This window comes from Gymnogyps californianus, chromosome 6, assembly GCF_018139145.2.
Source record: "Gymnogyps californianus isolate 813 chromosome 6, ASM1813914v2, whole genome shotgun sequence".
Lineage (NCBI taxonomy): Eukaryota > Metazoa > Chordata > Aves > Accipitriformes > Cathartidae > Gymnogyps > Gymnogyps californianus.
In genome coordinates this window covers 10,767,855-10,789,241 of record NC_059476.1, presented here as the reverse complement: position 1 = coordinate 10,789,241, position 21,387 = coordinate 10,767,855, and the positions used below count along the sequence as shown (strand labels likewise).

The window sequence follows — 21,387 nt, the reverse complement described above, 5'->3', positions numbered from 1 at the left end:
ATCAAGTCACACTCCCTCCTCCCACATTTTCTTCCTTGCCATCTCCCTCTCCTCTTCCAGGTTTCTTATCATCGCTGTACAGGCTAGCAGCTTCTTTCAGCCTTGCAGCTAAAGAGGGCTTTGCTACAGCCAAAAAAAAGAAAAAAAGAAGAAAACCAAGTCCCGAAACACCCAACCCAAACCCCAGGTCCTGTCCTGATGCTTGTCTCGGTGTAACCGAGGCAGCTCAGTGGCCAGGAGATTGCTGAATGGCTGGAAATCGCAGCTATCTTAAGTCTATGGAGGGGCCATGTGTGCAGCTGCATCTAAAATTTTTATCACCACCAGTGCAGGTGAAAGGCTTTCATTCGGCTGTGCTGGTCCAGCAAAGTCTATTTTATTTATGTGCTTCCAAGCTCTTAAAACTTCTTTTAGGGTACATCAGTAGGGAGTTAATAGAAACTTTGAAATAGGAAAAATGCCTGTGGGTTAAGCAAAAACCTAGTTGACCAACTTGAGCATAAAGCTGGTACTTAGTTGGTAGGTCATTTGCTGCGGGGGAGAGGGGAAGGTGGACTGCTGGACCACAGATAGCATTTCCCAGTGGGAAGGAAGTTGTAAACACAATGAGCAGCTCTTAATTTGGGAAGCAGTGTACGTTTTATTTTGCTTGTGGTTGTATATTCTTGTAGAAAACGCTTCTAAGTCTTACTGCAGTTGGTTGATTTAATATTAGCTCAGCACATTTATTTGTACATATGAACTAGAGTAGCACGTATATGGGCCGCTATAAAAATAATCACATTTGGGAAGAGTGAAAATATTCAAGGGTTTATTCTCTTTAACTTCCTTAAAAAAGCCCAGCAAACAAAAAGTGCCTTCACAGAGAAGTTTGACTCAGGTTTAAAATTTCTTCCATTCAATTTCTTTTCAAGAGAAGCAGGGTTTTATTTTTTTTTTTTAAACAAAATGTACTTTCTTAGAGACGAAAATGTCTTAAGCACCAGCATACTGCTCTACCTTGTTTCTGCTAAATGGGATTATAAAGGATTTAATTCTGTGAGAATTTCTGTGTGTTGCAGGAGGTGACTCTTTACAGCGTGTTAGAGCGAGCGGTATGCGACAGTCTCCTTCAGTTCCCATCACATCCCTCTGCTCTGACCTGGGTTTTCCCTCGGTGCCAATACCCGAGTGTCTGGGGCATCTTGGATCAGGTGGGATGAGGGAGCGAGAAGGTGGGTCAGGAATAAAAACCCAGCTTGAAGACTGGGTAGTTAGAAGCAAATTGTATTGATTTCTCTTTGCAGGTCTGATGGTTTTGAAAGCCACTTGCTGTGCAGCTTTAAAGCTCTTCCTGCCATATGTGCAGTCAATAAATGCTAGCAACTCGGCCAGCACTGCTCGGGCACTGATCTAGCCATGCCTTGGAGCACCTGTGTGACTTGAAATACACTGCAACCTGCGGGGCTGCGTCAGCTTAAAACTTAAGCAGGTGCTTAAATGCTTGGGTGGATTGGAGACTATAGGCACTATGTTAGCTCCTGTCTGAACACAAGTGTCATCTTTATTTTTTTCGCAAAATATTGTCCCTGCCTTCTTTTTCTTCCCAGTTTCATCAGTCTCTTTCTGGCTTCTTCCAAGCGAAGTGATTTTTCTGGCATGGTGAATGCACTGCACGTAGTAAGAACCATGACTTGAAATGGAGTATAAATAGAGAGGGAGAGTAGCTGTTCTGATTGCCATGGAGTGCAGAGAGCAAACAGACTTCAGGAATTTTGGAGAGCCAGCTAGGTTGTTATATATTTACTTATTTTTAATATTTTTTAGAGGATTTTGAAATTCTTGGTGATATTAAGGAGATTTAGGTGCAGAATTTGAATCTTGGGGCTGTCCCTTTGTAATCTACCATTGCTGCCTTCCATTTATCACAAGGAGAAACTATTCTGCCAAGATGCCTAGTTCTTGAATGGCATCTCTGCAGGTAGGAGGTGTTTAAGATTTGTTTCAGTATCTCATTTGCTTTCTTCCCATCCCAGTTTTGGCAGTTTCTTCTTTGCATACTCATTTTATATAGTTTTTTGGCTGATACACTGATCATTCTGCCCCCCCTCCCAATTCCCTTTGCGTCCCTTGTAGCTCTAGAGAACTGGCTTGTTTATTGCTGATAGTGTGGTTGATGCCAAGAAATCCTGACTCCTGGTGCATTATCACGGGGCTGTGACGCAGGGCAGGATCACGTTCCAGATCTAGGTCTTGTTTATTTTGGATGCTTCTCGTGCTGTGGAGCAGCAACTAGTACTTGACTTCTCACACTGCTCCATCGGCTCCATCTTCTGCAGCCTGGGATCCTGCCGCCTCCTCGCGTGTGCCTGCCCGGTCTGCTTGCCTTGTGCTCTGAACCCCCGGGGAGAGGAGGGCTGGGAAGGGAGCTGAGGGATTCCTCGTCATGAAAAAGCTTTACTGAGAGGCCGGCTGGTCCTTTTGTGTTAGAAACTGGACTGGAGGGTTATTTTTTGTTGTGGTTTGGGTTTTTGTTTCTTTTCCCCCCTTTCCCCCCCGCCCCGTAGTTGTTTGAATTGCCTTTTTAAGAAAAGGAGGAATTGGTCTAGGAATTGGTGACGTTACCTGGGCTTTGCAGATTCAGAGCTCCCCTGCATCCGTTACTTGCAATCCTGAGCCAAGCTCATTTATCATTTCACAATTCAGTGTTGAGGTTTTTCTCTCTTTTTTCCCTTTTTTAATTCTCTCTCCACCTATTTTTTTTTCTCTGCATATTGCTTGCCCTGTGCAACAGATGTGAGGATCTGATCCCACTTCCATTGAAGTCAATAGCCAAATTCCTATCGACTTCACTGACAGCGAGAGCGAGCCTCTGTCTAGGGAGTGAGGATTAGAGCTAAGTAGGAGTAAGTAAAGTACAATAAAATCAGAATATCCTACTTACTACTTAATGCCATGAATTCTGTTTTGAAGAATTTCTGTTTTGAATCCCATGGCTTTTTATGCTGGTGAATGCCAAGAGCTGAATTCATGGGGGTGGGGAAGAGGAGGAGCTGACAAGCATAAGAGGGTTTTGGTTTCTAGAGTTAGGAGGGACATTGGTAGAAAGGAATGAAAAACAGTCCATGATTCCTTCATGACCCTGCAGTAAAAGGACTTCAGCTGATGGATGAGGGGCTTGGTTTGGCAGACAGGCTGCACTGGATCCACTTTTGACCATGTCAACCAAGTGTCACTGTCTAAATCTGGAATGCTGTTGTGTATTATGGGAATATAAATAAACCTAAAAAAAGGCTCAGGAAGGGGAAAATGGTTGCACAGAATCTTAAAATAAAAAAATTATATATATAAAAAAATGATTGCCCCCTTCCTGTCCCCTTCTAAACACATGGCTAAAATAAAAATAATACAAAAAACAAAAAAAACCCCAAACCCCCCAAACAACCAAACAAAAAAAACCCCACAGGCTGAGGGAGGGGAAAAGCGATTACTTTCTAGATGTTTCCTGCAGGACCAGGCTTCCCAGAGGCATCCAGATCTGCTCCAGGGAGACGGTGGTGAGATGTGGTGGAAGCTGCCGTGTCCCCACGCAGCCCCTTCTTCAGCAGCCCCCGCGCCCGCCAGGGATGTGGGAGCTGCCTGTCCCCAGGGACGTGCAGTGGCTGTGGGCTTCCCCTCCTGCCCGGGGTGTGGTGACACGTGAGGGGGTGTGTGGACTTGGACCCCTGCAGATAGCAGCACGGCCTTTAGCACCACCGCCTCTCGGGGCCCCACAAGGAAGAATAGGCTGTTATCCTGGCAGGGCAATATTATCCGCGTTTTACAAGCAGGAAGGCTGAGGCGAAGGGTTTATTTTCGTGTGACTCACTCAGGATGGCCCAGGAGCCTGTGGCGGATGTGGAAACTCAGTGTCTGACAGAGCCCTGGTCCTGTGTCGTCTCTCCCCGTCCTGCAAAGCTTGTGCGTTTGCCGGCTGGGGATGCTTTTCTCATTAGTGATGCGCTGCTGGCACACATCTGCCGTCTCTCCGGGCAGCATGCAAGGTGCGGCTTTGCATCAGAAGGGGTGATGGGGGGCTGCTGATTTTAGGGAGCTATCTGGTACTGCCAGAAAACGCAGCAACAGAGAAACAAGCCCCATTTCTGGGGTCGTGATCCTGGGTAGACACGGCATGTGGATTTTGCTGTGCTGCTTCCTCATGTCACCGCTCTGCTAGGATGCTTTCTTCGCTAGCTTTTCCTTTCTTTTTCCCTTCGCTCTCTCTTTTGGCCAGGATTTTAACACATATCACAGGCTGGTAGGCTAAGAGCCTGGGACTTCCCCTCACCACACTCAAAGTCTTTGATCTTTTGCTTTGGAGGTAACATCAAAAGAATGGCTGAGAAAGACAGCCAGCGCTGTGAAGTTCAACGTTCAAGTTAATAGCTTGACTGAAGGTTGTGCTGCATTGCTGGAGCCGGAGTAAACAGAGGCAAGCGCACGCATTTCCCTGGAAATGGACCCTAGTGCTGCAGAAGGGCTTCATTTGCATTCGCAATTAATCTAGGCCCTGCTGAAGGGCAGGCTTGTAGTTTTGTTACTTTTTTTTTTTTTTAATTCTTTCTGCATGGGAAAAAGAAGTGGGACGGTTGGTGCAGGGAGCTGCTTTACTCGGTGGTCTCAACAGCTGGTGGTGGCCACGTATGCACCCTAGCAGCCCTGTCCTGCAGCTTGCCTGCACTTTGTCATTTCTGGGTTTTCTCCATTTCCAAAATGATTAAGCTAAAGTCTGTTGGCAAACAATTACCTTTCCCCTTCTTTTAATAATAATAATATAAATCTCTAAGCACTCCCTGCCCAAGTGTACAGTGGATAGTATGGACTTCCTCATGCTAGATATTTTTTTTTATTTCCCTTCCCTCTTCTGTTTGAAATGCTCCTGACCTGTGTGGGCAAATGGCTGCTCCATCCATTTTTCCATTGCCATCTTCTGCTATTTTGGTGGCCTCTATTCTCTGTGTGTGTGTGGAGGTTGCTTTGATTTTTTTTTCTTTTTTTTTTAAAATGCACTGCAAATAAGGTGGGGAATTTTGTATGATTTTGCATGATGGTGCACAGCCAGGCCCTTTTCTGCATGGCTTGGGGTATGAAGTGGAAGCTACTAAGCAGCACAGGATAGTGACATGTAGTTAATAATTTGGCATTGGTGGTAATGATGTTGAAATCAGAGTTTTTGAGGGGCAAAACACTGAAGACTCCAGCAACTTCACTGAGCTGCTTCACGCTTGTGGATGAAGTGGCCTGATACATTATATTTACAAGTTTAAAGCATCATTATGCGGGACTGATAGGATATGGGTTTGTCTGCAGTGTCTTTTGGTGTGTACATATGTGGAATGATTGATGTGAGTGTTAAACTCTATAGTAAAGTAAAACCAAAGGGCTCCATTTGTTTTCAAACACATTTGTATGAGAGAGATGCACCAAGGATACCGTTAGTCCCCAGACAGAGGCATATTCTTTTTCATCCTGGAACAAAATAGGAGACTCAGATGAGGAGAAAAGTTAATGGCCTTAATAAACTCAGAGAGGAGGTTTAAAATTACTTTAAGAGTGAAAGCGCTTTGTCCGATATGACTCCGACTTCTGTAAATTTACTTATAAAATAAAAAAGTATTAGTCACTATATTTTTGCAAATTTTTTACCTTCTGAGCAGAGCTTTGGTGTGGGTCTTAAATCACTTACAGTGGGTCTTAAATCACAGTGCAAGAGATGGGATTCACAAAGGAGCAAAGCCAATCAGGCACCCAAGTCCTTATGGCTTCTTGGAAAAATCCTGACCTGAATACTTTGCCCTGTTGAGTGAATTAACTGCTCTGAAGTGTGTGGGAGTTCAGGACATTCGTGCCCTCTCGAGGAAATGTGGAATGCTCTGGCGGGTAATGACCCCACTGGATGAGACCACAGGGCTTTTTCTACAGGGACAGTGAGGCGTGTTAATTTTTGAGCCAATTATCATTCAGAAGCAATGGCAAAACATCCAGCTCCACAGAATGACAGCCTGAAGCAGGTCTTGCAGGAGCTGCCGATCTTTTCCTGGACCGATGGAAGAGGTGGTGGATGATTGCATTGAGGTCCTGCATTTTTCCTTTGCTGTTCTCTTCCTGCTTGCTGGATAAATAATTATTTCTCCTTTTTTTTTTTTTAACAGAATGCAACTAATTACTCTCATTAAACCCATACACAGTCAGAGGAATTTTTCTACAATACTTGGGCTACCTCGATAGCCGTCACTGGAAATCTTCCCTGGGAGGGATCACCCGGGGAGTGGGGAGGGCAGGGCAGTTTGAGTTCCCTCTGCCCTTCAGGTAACATCCTACAAACAATATGTTGCAAATCCCGGTGTTGCTTATGGGGGGGGCAGGAGGAAAAGAATAATAATTTTCAGTAGATTAGCAGCTATTGTATCACTGCATGTTGCTTACTAAGCCTGATGTTAAATGTGAGAGGTAGGCTCCTTAGTGGGAGTAGGGTGCACTGCAATGACCTTTTGTGTGCAGGTCTGTTGAGATGAAAGGTCCTTCCTGAGGTTATCAGGTTAGCTGTGTGGCATGCAGAGACACTGGCTTCAACTTATTGTCCTGTGCAGATGCTCTTCAGTCTATTAATGCTCTCAAAAATCTGTTTAGGAACCTGGTTTTTCTTCCTCTGATTCTACCTACGAAAAATTCGACGTGGAAATAGAACAGAAATGCTACGTCATGATTTTTAAAATAAATAAATAAGCTATTGCTATGAAAGGGAGCTCATTGATCCTTACTTGCTTCATTTATAATTACCCTTGTATGCAGTCATCCTATCTCATCTTTAAAAAACAAAAACGCCTCTCAAAACCCCACCAGACCGCTGACATGGCTTGTTGTGTCCCTCCCTGCCCCAGACTCTTCAACCTCAAGAACTTATAAAATATAAGTGTCCGCAATAAGATTATAAAATGTTGTAAGATTGGAGCCTTTGCTTTCCCGGCTGTTCAGTAAATACGTCGGTGTCTCTTGGATGTGCCCTGAGGCTCTGAAACCTGAGGCCTGCCCACATCTTGAGTTCTACTTTCCTCCTTGCAAAGTGCCTCTGGCTAGTGGAGCTGTCGATGCAGCCCCTTCCACCCCCCGCCCTGCTAAGAAGCCTTTTTTTTTTTTTCCTTTTTTTTTAAGACAGCTGTACAGCTGTAACAAACCTCGAATAGCTACTGTGTTTTTTTTATCAGTTGCAGGTAAGGCGAAAACCTAAAATACTCATTTGACACTTGCGGGCCCAGGGCACTTAGTGCAGGTGTGTGAAAGCTGCGGTGCTGCTGGTTTGTCTGTGGGTCTCCCAGCGGGTCCCTGGGGGACCGGCGTGTGCCCCCGTCCTCGCCCCGAGCCGCTGCAGGGACCACCCTGTCCCCTCGGAGTCCGTGCCACTGCCCCAGCACCTGGGTTGGGCCCTTGGCTTTCAGAGAGCGTCCCGTAGGTGAGTGCTCTTTTCCAGGCTGGCTCCTGGGTGGTCCAGGGCTGGGCTGTCATCTCCTAGAGCCTTTCCCTGGGGATTCCTGCCCTCTCCTCCTGCGCAGGCTTGTCGCGCCCCCAGCTCTCGCCCTCCTGCAAAGTGGTGCCTAACTCCCAGGATTTAGTAGTAAATAGGCTGCCCTGTGCTGGCTTCGGGATTGTGAACTGCTACGCATCCCTGTTTTGTCTTTTCCTCAGGAATGCAGTGTTTTGCAGGCGTTTCTCAGCCGAGGGGGGCTGCCGGGGGTCCCCTCTCCTCCTGGGCAGCCCTGGCCTCTGCATCCCTCCCTTGGGATGTGCCCGATCCTGGGGAGAACTCCCATAGGGAGCAAGTCATTTGCTAATTGTATCAGAGCGGTGGGGTTGAAGCTATTCAGCATTTAACTCTGTATGAACATGATTTGCCATCCTCGGGGGAGATTTTACTCCCATTACAAAGCCAAATATGTCTTTCTGCTCTGCTTTCTGGCTCTTTTAAGTGGAAGTTGTTTTTCTAGTACCTGTTAAGTTCCTTTTTTTTTTTTTTTTTTTTTCATATTCATATCGAGAGAGAGGGAACATAGTATACATGAACAGGCTTAAAAAACACTCAGTGTTCCCAAACCGTGGTCCTTTAAATAAATAAATATAAAAATTGCCTTGTGGGCCAGCCAGTTCAAAATGCCTGCACTATATTTAGCAACAAGAGCAACGTTTTTGGCTATTTACAGATTTATACGCTCAGGGCTGCTCTGATGACTCCTTTGTTTTAACTTTGGGGCTGTGGCATGAAAGTGTGACAAATGCAAATCTGGGGAGCGCGCGGGCGTTGTGTCTGCGGGAGCCCAGGCTGCGCTCCCCGGGGCCATGAGTTAGGTGTTCGCTGCCGGATTGCTGCAGAAAAGCAACCCTCACCTCTCCAAAACAAACCTCTTCCACAACCACAAGAATCTGGCGCATGGGGCAGAGTCCCTCCAGGACATGAGCTATTGCAGAGCTGCTGATACCCTTCTCCCTGGGACAGAGGCCCCCTCCCAGCCAGCATTTCTACACGGATTTTTTTAAAATTACTATTTTTTTTTTTTCTCCTGCCTCTCTTCCCCCCCACCCTTTGAGAGGAAAAATGCAGGCTCATGCATGTTGCATTTTTCCCTATGCAGAAGAAAATCTGTTTTTTCTTTTTCCTATAGATACATGAAGCAGTGTATGATTTCAATTTGCTGTTTAAAAAAGTGGATTTTCCTTTTTTTCCAATTCATTAAAACCAAAAGGATTATTTTGTGTTAGTGCATTGTGCTGTTTGACTTTTGTTGCTAGTCACTTTAGCTCAGGGAGTGGATGGGCCAGTATAGTTGTTTTGACTTAAGAAAATTTATCTCTAAATAAACAGAAAGAACATTTCTCCAAAAATTCCAGTAGTATATTTTGCAAATCTTTGTCCCTAAAATATGTCAATTCAACAGAAGTTGCTTAAATTTAATGCATAACCTACTGTTACTTGAAAATTCAAAATGCCTTTCAAATGCCACACCATTATTTGAATTTTACAGGAATTGGACTTATTTTCATTGGAGTGCCTTTTTAATCAGGAAAAATATTTCACAGTTGGTCTCAATTCTGGATTGTATTTGCTTTCACATCTTGTCTATCTGCATCTCCTTTAAGAAAAAAACAACTTTTTGTTTGTTCTTGAGGAAGAGTTTGTGTGGCTGATGATTCAACTAAGAATATTTTTAAAATACTTCATTTAAATACCATAAATGCATATTGCATTGTTTTGGTGGTGCTGGAGGAAACCAGAAAATAAATACATGGGGTGGCTGCCCAGGAACAAGAGGTGACAGCACAGATTTAGTGAATACTTCATTTGTTTGGTTTTGCTTTCATCCCAAATGATTCACTTAGTCCTCCGCCTAAATATAATTCTTCCTACTTAACCAGGAGTCAGCTTTGCCTCTGGCCAGACGGAGTCTCTTTTCCATGGGTATCTGAAGGCAAGCCTTCATCTTTTCCTCTTCTGATGGACAATTGAGACATCCAGCTTGCATTTGGAAGGAAAATGGGTGCGATCGGTCTTGCTGGCCCCACGGACTAATGCCATCGGAGAAGCAAATAGGAGGATTATTGATAGGGGAAACAACTGGTGCCGAATCCTGGGAGGGAATGTTTCTTTCCCGGCTCTCTAGGAGGGATTTGGAAAGAGCTGTAATCCTGGGTTAGGAGTAATTTGTTACAGCAAGATGATACTTGAGTGGCAGGAGGATTCTGGCGGAGGCAGCGAGGGGGTTTTATTCAGAGGAGTAGCTGGTCTCACAGAAGGTCAGTCTGACATAAATCCTACCCCAGCCCACAAGTTTTGTTTCTCAGCCAGCGCAATTAGCTGAGGGGACTCTCGACCTCTTTTACATCTTTCAAAGACATCTCCATGCATCTCAGCTAAAAGATTACGGTGAGGAATGTGGACCAGGATATGATGCAGTGGAAAGTTTTGGTTGTTTTTTTGTTTTGTTTTGTTTTCCCCAAGGCAGGCTTTCTGAAAAACAAAATAACCTCAACAGCAACCTTTCCAGCTTCTCCTAGGAGGTCAGAATATTGCTGGTTTCAGTGTTATCTCCAGGACTTTTTTCCTGAGGTTGCCTTTAGGTTACACTTTTGAGTTAACTTTTTGGGTTTGTTTTAAAAAAAAAAAAAAAAAAAAAAAGAAAGATAGACAAAAGTTACCAACCCTGGGGAAAGAGAGTTTTGCAAGTTCTTGGTTTTCACGAGGGCCTGAAACCCTTGGAGCCATCTATTCTGCAGTAACCCCTTGTTGCATCAAAGACCCAATCGCACATGGAAACCACAAGGGAGGCAACAGGAAATTTGGTATGAAACTTGCTGGGTTTACTAGAGAGTGGCTCCCGGCAGTTCACCCAGAATTGCTACATCGGCAGGAATTTTTGTGGTAGTGATTCGAGTCATGAGTTTCACTTACCCAACAGCGGGAGAAAATATGACTCTTTCAGTAAAACCCCGTTAGGTGACGTTACAATAACAAGCAAATAGCTAAATTCTCCTGTAGCACCTTTATACCGGGATCCCACCCACCCGTGCCTCTTGTTCTCAGGTACTTCACAGAACCCGAGATGAGAATTTGGATCAAAGAGTGAAAAAAAAAAACAAAAAAAAACCCCAACCAAACCAAACAACAAACCAACAAGCCCCGACCCAGATAGTGTGAGAGGCCCCTTCGGAGGTGGATGTGCCTCACGGGGTATCCTTCTCCCTTCTCGCCCTTGTCACGCATCTGCTGGCGTCTGATAGCTGGAGGTGCCAAGCGCTTTGTCAATCACCCCCCTTTTTGGCTCAGATTTTGTAAACTGAGGCTTCTGAAGTCATGCAGCTCCTCACAGAAAGGATGTGACAAGCCACTTGCTTGTATTCGGTGTTGTGGAAGCGGGGCACAGTGCTGCCTTGCTGAGGGCCACCACCATGCAGCCACCCTGCTGCCGCAGCCGGCCCCAGCCCTTCTCCTTCTCCTCCTCCTTCTCCTCCTCCATCCCTCCACACCATAAGAAACCAAATCAGGCTTCCCCCCCTCCCGCAATAGGAGACACTTGGGAGAACAGGTTGGGCAACTGTCAATCTCTGATGATAGGAACAAATGATGAAGGCAGGTAGCACTGATCCAGGACAGAGGTGCACAAAGATAGGCCTCTGTCTGTCTGGGTTTTTTTCCACGCACATACACGCAGTGGAAAGTGGTACCAGTTCAGCAGCCATTTTGCATCCTGGTCATGTAGAGATGACTTTCCTGATGGGCATTACCACCAGCGTACCGAAGGAGTCTGGTTAATGCTTCCCATAATTAGGAAACATGTAATTCCTGCTCCAGACTCCGAGTGATGGAAGCGAGGGGAAGGTGGGGGTGAGTGTTGGAGAACCCCTTTTACTCCTTACATCACTGTGCTGTCCTGTGCCACAGATCCATGCGGTGGGGTGAGAAGGGAGCAGGACAGAGCAGACATGTTCTTCAATATTAAAGTAGAACTAGGCTGATTGATCACTGAGCTCTGTTGGTTTGGTTTGATTTGTTTTTTTGTTTTTCCTTTAAAAAAAAAAAAGGTAGTTGTAAAGCTTAAAGTTGTAGTACCTCCTTTACAGATAGAGTTACGCTCTTAACAGAGTTGGAAAGTTTTAAGGGAGGCAGGGTTCCCCTGGAGCAGCCCTTCTGTTACAATGGAGGTAGTTCAGTGCCGTGATCTCTGTCTCTAACGTGCTGTCAGATATTTTTACTGTCTTTATTTAATGGGGAGGAAAGGAATTATATTTTATAGACCATAAAATGCATTCTTGGACTTAATGCAAACACTGGTTACTGATTGTTCTCTCACTCTCTGGGAGATTGCCAGGAAGAGAAATTAAATGTGGGTCTGTACATCAAATTGTTCGGTGAGTCTTGGAGGCTGGTTTAGCTTTGTTGAGTCTAAACAAGCCGTATCTACAGAAAGACTTTGTTGAGATTTCATGACTGTCCCATTCTTTTTCTAATGGAAACTCTATGCTTGAGTGGAACAGAACAGGTTGCAGAGAAAATCTGGGTAAAGTAGTTGGAAGATGAAGAAGTTGGGTTTTTGCCGGCTTAAAGTAAGTAGATAAGAAGTTTGTTCTTGTTCCTCGACTGAAATTATGCTTTTATTTGTGCCTGTCTTTTGGAACAGTACTTTGTAGACATCCAAATAGTACTCAGCCAGCCTGCTGATTTGTGCAGCGAGGGCTGTGGAGGCTTTCAAATTAAATGTGAAAAAAGTAATGGTGCTTTCCCAAGCTCCACCCAGGATCGAGAAACACTGCCTGCAGTTGTTTTGCTGAGATACCATGTGAACTGCAGAAAGTAATGCTGTACTTCTGTCACATGAACACTCTTCCTCTTGTAAAGCTAAAAAAATGGTTTTTAATTCCTGCAGTAGCTGATTAACCTTTACTTAGTTTCTTCATGCTCAGTATCAATATCCTAGAACTCAAGTGTAGTCTACCAACCTTGCATTCGTTAGAAGCAAAAAACCTCTTTTACTTCAGTAAAACTGATGGCAAGAATGCCTTTCATCCACATCAGGATGAGCAAATAATTATCTGAATTTGCTTGAACTTCATAGGCAATAATTTTTAAGGAAGCTTCTGGTTATTCTCTTTAGCTCTCTCTCACAGCAGTCTCCTCTGTGCCCTTATTGCTGTGTACAGAAAACTGGTGTAAGAGGGGTGACATGCGGTAGTAGTAATGAGGTGTAGCTGTTGTGTTGCATCTCATCCGGGATGCGGGAGAAGAGCTGTGTGCGCTGTGAGGGCATGGAGCCTGGTGGTTAGGTCAGGAGGAGGTGACTGATCTGGTGCTTGTGGGATGTTCCTCCACCTCCACTCAGTCTGACTGCTCACGCAAGAGGGAACTGGAGTTGTTGAAGTGCCCGTGGGGCTCAAACTATTTCTTTATGCCTTGTTCCACCCCAAAAAGGGCATCCTCTTTGCCCGTCGCCTTAGATTGCTCTATGGCTTCAGTGAGGCACTTCCAGATCGCAGGATTTCTGCTTTCAGGCATCCCTTCTTTGAGATGATCTTGAACTGTTTAATTGCTAATGCATTTCTGTAACTTTCAGGCTGTGGAGGACTCTGCCTTCTCCTTTTTTATGCCCTAGCAGCACTTCAGCAATGTGACAAAGGCACAGGCAAAATGTTAAAATGGGCAACTCAAGGCCCCCATTTCAGGGTCTGTTGTGTATTACTGGAAGGGAAGGAGACAAGGTCACTCGAGTTCTCAATAATGGGGAAATTCAAGGTACTACAAGTGTCTTGTTCAGGAATATATCACAAGATGGTTTGGCTGATACCAGTGCTGGTGAATAAGTGGCATTTTAAATTGGGAAGAGGACTTAATGGCCTATGTGCCTGTGTCTGCGCACGTACACAACACTTACCAGTTTCTTTTTTTTTGTGTCGCTTTTTCCCTGTTTATGTATTTTATTTAATTATTTTTGCAGTGTTGCAATAGTTTAAAGGGTGATATTAGTTTAAAAAAAAAAAAAAAGTGGAGATATGTGATAAATACTTCCGTGTTTTACAATTCCATGCTTTCATTTCTTGAATGCTGTGGGGAAATCTTTTGTGTGGAGAGGATTGGTCTCATTGAAATGAGCCTCGTTGCTCTCATTTTGAGCAGCTCCCCTGTGCCTCGTCGTGGTACATTACATATTCTGTAGAAGGGCTGAACATTGTGGGTGGTGTCTATTACTTCTCATACAAAAAATTCCAGACATTGCAGATCTGCAAGAAATAGGAGGCCCTTTTAAAGTTCCTTCAGCAATCTCCTTCAGTTATTTAAAATAAATCCTTCAGATTTTGCTCTCGCACTGCACACCTCTACAAACAAGGTGATAACTGAAGACCGAAAATAAGGGGTTGAGGTAAATTAAGGGATGGAGCAGAAGCTGAGGGTCTACTTTTAAATCCTTAGAGGCTTTGCCTTCTGACTTAAGTAGAGACACTAGTAGGTTGCAGACCTTTCTTTGTAGGTACCAAGATGAGCATCCTCTTGCAACTATTTTTCTTGTCCTCAGACAATTACAGTCTTGTTAAGCTCCGTCTTCGTTCCTGTCGCCTTCCCCATAACTCTCAGCCCTCCCCTCAGCATTGCGCTCTCCTGTGTTACTACTGGATTATCTTTGGTTAAAATTTGTCTAGATGCCCCCTCCCGGAAGAGTTGCTTACTAAATATCAGAGAAACTCCTGAGCTTCAAAGTTGACGTCCAGGTGTGTACTTCCACGTGATTCTGCAACTCTGGCCAAGGGAGAGACTAACAACAAAACTAGGATCAGGAATATTTCTGTTTGTATGGCATGTTGAGATCCAGGGAGAAAGTGAAGACTCTGAAGGTGGAGATGTGGTCCCATGGTTAGGGGAGGTATTGGAGGCCCATGGCATCAAGCTGACTCCAGGAGCCCCGCTCCTGCTTGTTTCAGTTCCTGGGAGCTAATAAGCACCAGCTGCAGGAAACCTGAGCTGGAAAGTGTTGTGCAGCTTTCCCTCCATTTAAAAATACGGTGGTTTTGTGTTTTGTTTTTTTTTTAAATTGCGTTTATGTATTTATATGCTGTGGGACATCACTCGTAGGGCATTCCAGCAGTGAAAACAATAGCGTGACAAGGGAGCAGCTCCAGGTTGGACACCGGTGCAGGAAACACCTGCGAGCTCTGTGCCATCCCCTCCATCGGGGCTGCGCTGCTGTGAGCCCGGCCCCGGCGTAGGGGGCGGCTGCCGGCCGTGAGTAAGAGTTTCCACCAAACTCCTCTAGTCTTGGATGTGAATTTTAGCTGCTTTTGACCAACTCTGCTGTGAAATCTTGGGAAAGGTGTTTGTTTGCCCCACTGGTGCCCGGGAAAGCAGCTGCTTTGGGTGGTATTTGGGGGGGTGGGTGTGCAGAGCTGCTCTTGGTGGGTCCGTGCTTTGCAGGACCTTCTAGTTGCAGATGGGAGGTGTGGACGTGATGCTCATAGGAGTGGAGGGTAGGGTGGTTTTTTTTTTTGTTCCCCTTCTACAGAAAAAAATCTGGGCCGTTCAAATCATTTGCCTTTTCCCTTGTGCTGACAATTTAACAGCCTTTTTAAAAGCTTTGGTTTCTCTCAAGTACGCTCGCCCCATACGTGTTTTAATTTTTGTGCAGAGGCCTGGAGCTTAACAATTATTTTGCTTAAGCTCTCTGAGACTTGCCATAAAACTTTTTTTTTTTTTTAAACACACACATGCTAATGATCCCCATCAGATCATATTGTTAAACAGGGAATAAAATACTTATGCCAAGATGACATTATTTAAAAAAATGTTAAAAGCAGACCAGCAGAGCCCATTTCAACAGTTTTGCTCTGAAATAATTTGCACAGATTTGTTAGAGTTAATTTGTTGAAAAGTTCAATGTTTGTACAGGGAAGTCCTAATTTCCACACTGAGACACAGAAGCAGGAGAGGAGCGAGCGTGTGTCCAGCGTTTGCAGGAGCAGGATGGTGGGAACTTCCCTCCCTCCTACCCTTCCCCCTGGTGCAGGAATGTAAAAGCAGTGTCAGAAGGCTGAGAAAGTCGGCTTCGGATTTTTGTGGACTCCTTGCAAATCAGAGGAACCGTCTGGCTCAAATCTGCATTTAGGGCCGAGAGAAGAGGATTTCCTGCTATTTAGCTGCTTGAGGAAGGAAAGGATTTACCTCTCCGCTGTAACAGGACTTAATTTTTCTCCTCTTTAATAAGAACATCGCAGCGTAGGGCAGCAGCAGTAAACCTGCGAAAGCAATCACGCCTCTCCCCCCTCTTCCTTCGCCCTCCCTACGCTGTGATGCGACTCCCCCCCCGCCCAAGCATCCTCCCCTCCCAGCCCGGGCTATGGCTTGGCATCTCCCTCCATCGTGAAAGAGAGAGTTGTGGAGGGGGTGGCTGCTGCGACGTCGCTCCCTCGGACGGCTGCCTCGCTCGGCCCGCCATCTGGATCCAGTTAGCTCTCTCGGCAGTAGGGCTGAGTCTCATTTCCTCCAACCAGTAATGTTATATAGGCAGTGATCCTGTTCTGCCCTAACATAATTGAAAATTATGTGTATTGTAGACTCGCAGCGCTGAAATGTAGACTCGTAAAAATCTGTGGCTCAGGTAGCCTGTGGAGATTGAATTTGGCACACAATGAAGCTTTTATGTAAAGTAAGAATTATAAGCCACCACATCAATATTGTGTTACAGGCATGACAATTCTTGGATGAGGAGGCCTTGAGTCAGACTCGTCACCTTAAACAATGCTAATATTTCATACTTTATCAATGGGGCTGGCAATTTGAAGCCAGCAAATTGGACTTTTTTTTCTTTTGCAAACGTCCTGCCATTGAAGCTGTGGGTTCGTTAGCTTGATGCAGGCGTTGGCTGCTGGCTCTGGCCCTCTCTGTTTATCTGACGGACAGAACATCTCGCCCTTGGCGGGGCCGGGATGCTGCTCTGGATCCTGGCCACTTGGTAGAGCTCGTGGAAGTTGCTTTATTGACCCTTGCACATTACTGCTTTCCATGGGGACTGTTTATTTTATTTTCTTTTTTTCCCCCCACTGGTGTGTTATCCACTGGTGGAAATGGAAGCTGTCTGTGTGTGTGCTTGTGTGCAAAACTGAGCCCTCTGGGTTTGGACCATTCCTGCTGGGCTCCATATGCACGTCCAAGAGGAGAGGCAGCTTTGGCTGCGTTTTAGCCTTTGCACTGTAAGACTTCTTGGATCCTCTTTGGCAGGGGTGGGTAAGAGGAGGACTTTACTGAGAGTCCAAACTAAGGGTTTTAAAAGCAGAAAAGCAAGGTAGCAGTAAGATCTTCTGAAACTTTCATCTTGCACTTAGGCTGGTCAGCCTGGTGTGGGAGCACGCATGCTGAAAGTAGAGGCTCTTGTGAGATCGAGGTGGAGCAGGAGCAACCATACCTTCTTGCTCTGTTTCTTCTAAGGGAATTTATTGCTAGTAAAAAACCAGCAGAACTGACAGTCCTGAAGGCTTTGTAATCCCTGCAATAATTACTGACTGGATGGGGTCTGATGTGAGCTTGCTCATGCTGCTGTGTCAGTGCCTCAGTCTGCCCTTGGAGCAGTCTCAGAGAAGCCCACGTGTTTCTTGTCAGCAGCTGTCCTAAAACGCAGGCCCTCAGCTCCTTCATGGGTTGTCATGGTTGTAGGAATATTCCAGGGTTGCTTGTGACCATGGAGTGGTCATGGAAAAATGAGAGTGGTTGGTTTATTTTGGTGGGTAATGGCTTAGTGGCCATTTCCTGAAACGCCACCAGTTGAGCTGGCAGGTTCTTATAAGTGCTTTAGCTGTGGTAGCAGTAACTTCTCACTCTCCGAAATGGTTGTGGAGTTTGAAACAGTTGTGTACCATGAGGGACACATCCTGTGAGGATGTTTTCCTTGGAAGAAGGGAAAAACACTTCTCTAGCTGGCTGGAAAACCTGAGGAAGCTGGTAGTAGCTATGACCCATCAAGACCCTTTCTGCAATTCATACGCCCCTTTATGTGGTGGTGTTACGATCACTGTCTAAGACAACTGATGGACTTCTAAAAATGTAGCAGTTGACTTGTTTAACAGTGCCATCGGCAAATCTGAAATGTATCAGATTTCCCCTCAAGTTAAGAAGCTCTCAGTCAGCTTAGGTTTTGAGTCCATTTTCTGTGCACTTGGGTTGCATTTTTAAGCGCTTTTTTGAAACCACAAAGGGTTAGAAAGTTACTTTAACATCATCTCCACTTTAAAATTTATGTTGTGGTCACCTATATTGAAGAGCAGGGATTTGATACAAGCGATCAAATATCTGGAGGCTTACAGTCAAGTCATAAGAGTTAGAAATGTCGCTTACGGTAGACTAGTTCTGGTTTGTTTGGGTTTTATTTCTTGTTTTTAAGAAGTGCTGAAACATTCTGGTCCACATTGCACAAATCCCAAATGTGAAGATGAATAAAAACAAGACTTCTTGGAACTTGAGGAACTCGTATGGGGCACAAATCCAGAGTATGGGTTTGTTTATTTGCATTCCGGTAGGTCCGAAATCTCAGGCCCTCCAAGCGATGGGAATTGGTAATGCATCCTCCTGCTGACTCCTGCTTTTGGTCACCTCGGTGCCCAGGGTCTTGCAGCAAACAGGCCTTGCATGCTAACAAATGTTTTGCATACGTGAGCAAATGTGATAGTGATGTGCTGAAAGCATGGAACCAGATCTCCTTCCTTCCTTCATGGAGATTTAGATATGGCTTCCGTTGTTCGCCTGGGATGGCGGGGGTTGTTTGTGTGTGGTTGTCCTTCAAGATTACTCTTACTAAAAAAAAAAAAGGAGGAATGGGTAAACACAACTATTTCTCTAGATATTTTCTAGGAATAGATCTGTTAGGTCAACCAGAGTCTAGTGCTAAATAGGATCTTCTGCAGTGGCCTGATCTATGCGTAGAGCTGCTTTTCTTAAGTCTGGGAGGGGGCTGAAGGTATGTGGCAGTACGCATTTCTTCCAGCACGACACAGGGCTTTTAGAGATCACATATTGACCAGTACGCCTAATTGGCACTGTGCAGCACCATGCAGAGAGAAAAGCTTGGGCTGAAATTACATTTAGATGTACTGTGCAGAAGTCTGTTTGGGCTAACTAATTTCTCTGTGGGGCTGCTTTTGGTCAGAATCGAGCACTTCTGATGCAGCAATCTGGGTACCAGCTCGAGACTTCACCTGTTTGGTGGAAGCCTTGAGCTCCGCTGTTTGATCTGGCTGGGGTGCAATGGCTCCTCCAGGGAGTTTAGTGAGAGGACATGCATGCCCGAGAGCAGAAGTTTTCTCGATATTTGATGCTGGTTAAGTCTGTGAGAACGTTCTGCTCCTTCTTGAAGTGTAGTTAAGCTTTTTTTGCTTTTGAATCAACACCCCCTTATGCTGCAAACTTGCTGCCTGTGTGTATTCAGCCTATCTGCCGATGACAGTGACATAAAGAAGTTGTGGCTATCCCTGAGCGCCTGGCCAGCGCAGCTGGGCCTGAGTGCACCAGGCTGTACTCTGTCTTGGACATCATCAACGGGAGAGTTTATTAAGTTTGGCCTTGTAATTGAATAAGTTACACTGTGCGAGTCCCTTAGGGGTTGTCCGGCAGAAGATGAGCAAGAAGAAAATAATCTGTGGTGACTTCCAGAAACAGTAAAAAGTAGAGAAAATAGGTGCTAAGACCCAGCAGTGCTGCTTCTTTTTTGGGGTAGACCTCTGCCTTTAGGGCTTATACAGTGCTGGGAAGTTGGAGGAGTTGGCATGGTGCATTTGTTGAAAGAAGGCTGACAGATAACCCATTAAATAATGAGATCATATTCTTAACCCACAATACGTGTTTTCCCTCTCCTGAGACTGATAATCCACCTTCCCCTCCCTTGTCCCATCCTCTCCATGGTTTTGGTATTTTGTTTCTGTGTGGGTTTTATTCTTCTTTTAGATTTGCTACGATTAGTAAAATCAATGTAATACTGTCTTTGCAATCTGTTTTATTTTCTTATTCCTGAACCGTAATGTAGTGGTATGAAATTGTTAGTGTTCTGCACAGATTTTGTCTCCACAAACATGCAAAGTCGTCTTAATTTTTGTTTCAGTTCCTTGCATAAGTTTTAATTTATATCTTTTTACCCATGTTACCTAATATTTGTTATTTTTTTTGCCTTTCTTTTCTGAACTCATTTTTCTTTCCCCATTTTTGTTTCCTCCATCCAGTATCTGCAGATGAAATGGCCACTGCTTGATGTTCAGGCAGGGAGCCTTCAGAGTAGACAAGCCCTCAAGGATGCTAGGTCTCCATCTCCAGCACACATTGTTGTAAGTAAACGCAGAAAGATGTTCTTCCTTTGTTTTTAAAAAGAAAAAAAAAAAAAAAGGGCATTTGACATTAATGGCATTGATTGTCATCAGTTTTCTTTTACACAAACCAAAAGAGAAATACTTCAAAACAAACCAACCCCCTAATGAGCCCATGGTAAAAGGAGGGAATATGTTTGCTATTGCTGGGCTGTTTATGAAATTATCATTCATGTGCCTTATAGGAGAGCAGAGAGTTGAGAATGCTCTAAATTTACACACTGCAGAATTACTTAGTGGCAGTGAAGTCCAGTCAGGCTGGTTTACACATCTGACAATGTTGAACTGAAGAGAATCAAGAGACACTTTTGGAAAGCATTAAAAAGATAAAACCCAAGCCTGTTCTATGGCGTTTACTAAAAAAATCTTTTCTTATTGCAAAATCTTGAATGAAATTTTGTGAGAGTTGGTCAGCATTTTACCTGGGTGAAGGCTCAACAGAGCCAAGCTCAACAGAGCACACGTCCCTATGTGTTGTGATGACTTTTCATTTAGTATAAAAAGTGTTACCAAATGTTTACAACTTGCAAAATATAAAACTCTCTTTATAATGAGTAGCATTACTAAAAATACCTTTATTAACTTCTCACTTCAATTTTGAGATCTCAGTTAAATTTTCTTGCTTCTATTGTAACAACAATGTTGAGTTTGAAATGTTCAATACAAATTTGCATGAGAGGGGTTTGGGGTTTTATTTTACTTTCTAAAATAGCATCCATAGAGGTCTAAAAGGAAACTGTTTGTTTGTACGGTGTTATGCAAAAGGGGCGGTATGCATTCACCCATCCTCACCCATAGCCAGTGTCAGTGCCATCTATTGTTAAGGAGCATCTTAGCTCTGAGCGTTCATCTGGGAAATTTACTTCTGGAGAAGATGGCACGTAGTGGGTTAGAATATTTCTTCTGAAATACCTTATCAAGTTTTACATGTTTGTTTTTTTTTTTTTTAAACATTTTTATAACCATTGGATGATAAGGTGAATCCCAGGAAAAGAAACATTGCTTGTTCTTTATCTTTTGCTATACAGTCTAAGGCTGATGTAGCTGGTAGATCATCCAAGGCACACATTTGTTTTGTTAGAAATCTCGAATCATACTAAACATTTTTGAGGAGCTGCTTTTTCCATTGTTGTCTCTTTAACTTGAGAAGTGTCAGCCCTTTGCTATGAGTGTCTTAGTTCTTTATTTAAAAAGAAAAAAGGTTTCCTATCTTTGAGTCCACAGCTTCTAAACCATCCCTCAGTGTGACCAGAGAGCGATGGGAACAAGACTGGTATTTGCTTAGTTAATATCTAGTGCTGGTTGCTTCACTTTTTCAGAATGACTTTGCTTTTCCTTCCCGTCCACTTGGGTCGTCACTTGAGGAAGAGATCAGAGAAAAGATGTTTGGCTGGTTATTTAGAAATCTACAGCCATGAAAACCTGCCATCATCTTATTCTTAATAAGAAATGAACCGAAGTAACTTCCTTATTTTAATTCTTTTTTTTTTACTGCTGTGC

At 44.3% G+C, this 21,387-nt stretch overlaps 1 protein-coding gene across 10 annotated transcripts in view; it reads left to right on the top strand.

Moving 5' to 3' along the window:
* The window catches only part of TCF7L2 (transcription factor 7 like 2), a 179,852-nt gene that overhangs the window by 44,271 nt on the left and 114,194 nt on the right, over positions 1-21,387 (top strand). For 8 of the 10 annotated variants that reach the window (XM_050898623.1, XM_050898621.1, XM_050898619.1 and 5 more), the window contains exon 4: positions 19,747-19,848. The exons of 1 other annotated variant lie outside the window; for it this stretch is intronic. In XM_050898623.1, coding sequence (XP_050754580.1) covers positions 19,747-19,848 — 102 coding nt within the window. The remainder of the gene's footprint in view (positions 1-19,746; positions 19,849-21,387) is intronic. One more of the 10 variants, XM_050898624.1, reaches the window with a different exon arrangement.